The sequence below is a fragment of the Akebia trifoliata genome, chromosome 7 (assembly GCF_017979445.1).
Source record: "Akebia trifoliata isolate Shusen 1 chromosome 7, ASM1797944v1, whole genome shotgun sequence".
Classification (NCBI taxonomy): domain Eukaryota; kingdom Viridiplantae; phylum Streptophyta; class Magnoliopsida; order Ranunculales; family Lardizabalaceae; genus Akebia; species Akebia trifoliata.
This window is the reverse complement of record NC_141381.1, coordinates 27,942,941-27,946,781: the sequence shown is the minus strand read 5'-3', so window position 1 is coordinate 27,946,781 and position 3,841 is coordinate 27,942,941. Positions and strand designations below refer to the sequence as shown.

General features: G+C 36.6%; 1 protein-coding gene across 1 annotated transcript; it reads left to right on the top strand.

Annotated features, from left to right (window-relative positions):
• Nucleotides 1–2,112: 2,112 nt before the first annotated feature.
• On the top strand, nt 2,113–3,177 carry LOC147398748 (uncharacterized). Its single transcript, XM_086446758.1, has one exon. The coding sequence runs from the start codon at nt 2,113–2,115 to the stop codon at nt 3,175–3,177; it is 1,065 nt and encodes a 354-aa protein (XP_086302884.1).
• The last annotated feature ends 664 nt before the right edge of the window (nt 3,178–3,841 follow it).

Sequence of the window (3,841 nt, the reverse complement as noted above, 5' to 3'; positions counted from 1 at the left end):
TTAATCATAAAAATATGAAATTGAAATAAATCCTAATTAATCCAAAATCTCCAATATTTTGTTAGATTTTTTAAAGTTAGTTTGGAGCATTGAGAAGACAAAATACTTGAAATCTTGACCCATTGACATTAAGCTTACGGTCAAAAGTAATGGGGAGAGAGAGAGTGAGAGAGACAGCCGTACCCCTGCCTTGCAAAAGACGAGAGAGTGAACAATGAACCGTTGGAGTTGAGATGCAGCCCACATCTTCAAGTTCTTCAACGATACAACTAACCAAAGTTTACCCCTACTACAAGAAAATCTTGACTTTGCCTCTATGCAGTTTTGTGCCCTTGCCATCCAATTTATGCCCAATGCAAGATATTAATTTGGACTTATTACACATGGCAGAGTAATTATTGAATAATTGATTTAAAAATTTCTCATGGTTCTTTGATTAAGTTTTGTAGAGGGTCAGACTTAGAAATTAGAAGGTGTTGAGTAAGATGTGTTGTATTCTTGCTTGGATTTAGGTTTCAAGAGACAAAATCAAAGGGACCTTTTTCAAAACGGACTAGACATCAACACACTATCCATCCACGTGAATCCTTATGTTTGTGTGCCATTATTTTCACTTTATCGCCTCTATTTTTTTTTTCTTTTTTTGAAAATTAAGGGGAGGTTAAGCAGACCCTAATAAGAAAATAGAAGGCCTTACATTTTTTCATAAAGGAGTTTTCATGGTGGAGTGTGCCTTATGATTAATTTAGAGAGCTAAAATTATCACACCAACTTTTACTAATGCAACACCAATTCCTATATAAATCACATAAGACACACAGTTGGTATGGTGTTGGTAAATGTTGGTGTGGCAATAGTAGCCCTCTTAATTTAACACTATTTGCTATGCAAATTTTTAGGGTAGAGAAATTCTAAAGTAATCCTACAATAACTCTATATGAGTCTACATGATCTATGGGGGAATCCATAAATAAAAAATATAAAAACGAAACACTTGGAAAATGCAATTTGTAGGAGTAAGATTTTGCAAAAAATCAGTTTCCCTTTCGATGTAAGATATTTTTCCACCTAGAAAATGATTGTCTCATCACCTTACCCTTATTAAACTAAAAACCAACTACTTAATTGTTTGATAGTTTTCAGGAGCAATCAACCGTTGGAATTCATTTTCTACTAGCATTTTCTGAAAATTTTGTTTTCCTGTGAAAGTATTTCCTTTGCAATCATAAAATCCCTTTGTCTTGTAATAATTTTAAAAGATGTGTTAGGTGGTTTAATTTTTTTTCAGAGACTAGTCCCCAAATCTACATAATAGTTGGAGAAGTCCTCATATCTAATTACTCCTTTGATATTACTCGAATGTGTGTAGAGTAATACACATTTCTTTTATTTTCTTGGGTGGGTGTCTTAAATGTTGAGATTTTAGAAGATTTATGATTCTTTCCTTTCTTAGTTTGATTGTCTTTCCTTTCTTAGTTATATATGAGCTGTGCGTGCTTATTAGGCATGATTGGGTGTGATTGTATAGCTGTATCATAGGTTAAATATGGGTTGTAATGTGACAGACGAATTAATAATGATCATCAGTTTTGAAGATGGTATCAGAGCCTCTTCGTTGAAATCCTTGAAGAAAGAAAATAAATTTTCTTTTTTAGAAAAATACCAAACCCCAAAAAATCCATAAACTCATAGAAACTACCTTCAAATCTCCAGTTGTAAACAAAGCTAGAAAGCTTTGATCTTCATCGCTGCAGATCTGGAAAATCCCATCACTGTCATCGTCTTCACCGCAGTAGAACAACACAACCGTGACTCTGTTCAGCCGCGCCTCTGTTCAGCCCCATCTCCATCTCTGTTCAGCCCCATCTCTGTTCAAACGTGACTTTGTCATCCACTCAATTGACGAAGTCGCCCTACATCAGAACCCTACCTTCCTTAACAGCCTTCACCACTTTACAGATTTGGTTAAGGTGAAACTAGAAGCTGATTCAAAGTGGAGGTACAACGCCCTTGAAGAGAGATTGACAGAGAGAAGAGAAAACCAAAAACGACGTTTGTTAACAACGTCTTGTGCTTTTGTGATTTAATTGCACGCACTTATTAAAAAAAAAAATGGAGGAATCATCCATAACAAAATCAATTCCAGTTATTGTTCAGTCAGAAAGTAGTTTTAATGCAGGAATCATTCTCACCGAATCCAACTATGATATTTGGTCACAACTAATGGAGATGCACATTGCTGAACGGGAGAAACTTGCCTACATTCGGGGTAAGACAAAACCACCCATAGAGTCAGATGATAAGTATGAAAAATGGTATGTCGAAAATCAAAAGGTGAAGAGGTGGTTGCTAATGTCCATGAGCCCAGAAATTATGAAACGTTACTTACGTTTACCCATCGCTCAAGAAATTTGGAGTGCATTATCAAAAGCTTTCTATGATGGAAGTGATGAATTGCACGTTTTCACTTTGAATCAAAAGGCCTTTACTGCCAGACAAAGTGGCAAGTCTCTATCTGAATATTATGGAGAGTTGACTGAGATTTTTCGTGAATTGGATCATCGAGATAAGGTAGTCATGAAAGACCCTGACGACATTGCAGCGTACCGAAAATCTATTGAACGACTACGGGTACACATCTTTCTTGCCGGATTGGATAGTGACTTCGACCAAGTTCGAGGAGAGATTCTACGTAAAGATCCAATTCCCGATTTGGAAGAATGCTATGCGTTGATTCGACGAGAAGCAATACGTCATACTACTTTGAAAGGAGAATCTGACAATCATGCCACCTCTGCAATGATAGCTCAACAGCGATCAACTCCAAATTGGCAGGACCGAACCAAGACCAACCATCCTAAGACAAATCTCAATGTTGATAAGTCAACCTTCAAATGCACTCATTGCAAAAAGACTGGTCATACCAAGAGTCGCTGCTTTGAACTTGTAGGATATCCAGAATGGTGGGATCATAATCGCAAAAAGGATTCAAAACAAACCTCGACTGCAGCTGTTGTCGAAATAAAAACAGAAGATAATGTTGTTGAAAATGCCTCTGCATTGGTAGCTGCTACGGATAATGGGGGTAAGATTTTAAATATTTCTGCATCTGTTATTAATAGTGCATGGATAATTGATTCTGGTGCTACAGATCATATGATTTTTGATTATAGATAGGTCTCAACCCTTAAACCTTCCTCACAAAAAATTGTTTCCACAGCCAATGGTAACACGACCTCAGTTACTGGGGAAGGATCTTTAACCCTTACTAATACTTTGAACTTGGACTCTGTTTTAGTTGTTCCATCTTTAAATTACAATATTTTGTCAGTTTCCCAAATCACTGCCGCCTTATCGTGTATTGTCATTTTTTGGCCTGAATTTTGTGTATTTAAGGACATCCAAACAAGACAGACGATTGGTTGTGGTATTAAGCGTGGGAAGCTGTATTACTTGGATTTGCAGTCAAAGGAGTCCAACAAACTGCGACAAGCCTTGATAGTAGACGGGTCTGAAGGGAAAAGAAGAAATCTGTAATTTGGTTGTGGCATAGACGCTTAGGACATGTTTCATTTGGTTATTTAAAAAAATTATTTCCTAGTTTGTTTGCAAAATGTGACGTTTCTATTTTTCGGTGTGATGTGTGTGAACTAGCAAAAAGTCATTGTGCATCGTTTCCGCTGATTTTGAATAAAAGTCCACTTCCTTTTATGGTTATACATTCTGATGTTTGGGGTCCATCTAAAGTCCCAACTTTGGGAGGATCACGTTGGTTTGTTACTTTTATTGATGATTGTACTAGAATGACTTGGATATGCTTGATGAAGTCCAAAGGTGAAGT

What these genes read in the sequence shown, in the direction of transcription:
- LOC147398748 (XM_086446758.1), top strand. Translation starts at nt 2,113, where the DNA reads ATGGAGGAATCATCCATAACAAAATCAATTCCAGTTATTGTTCAGTCA.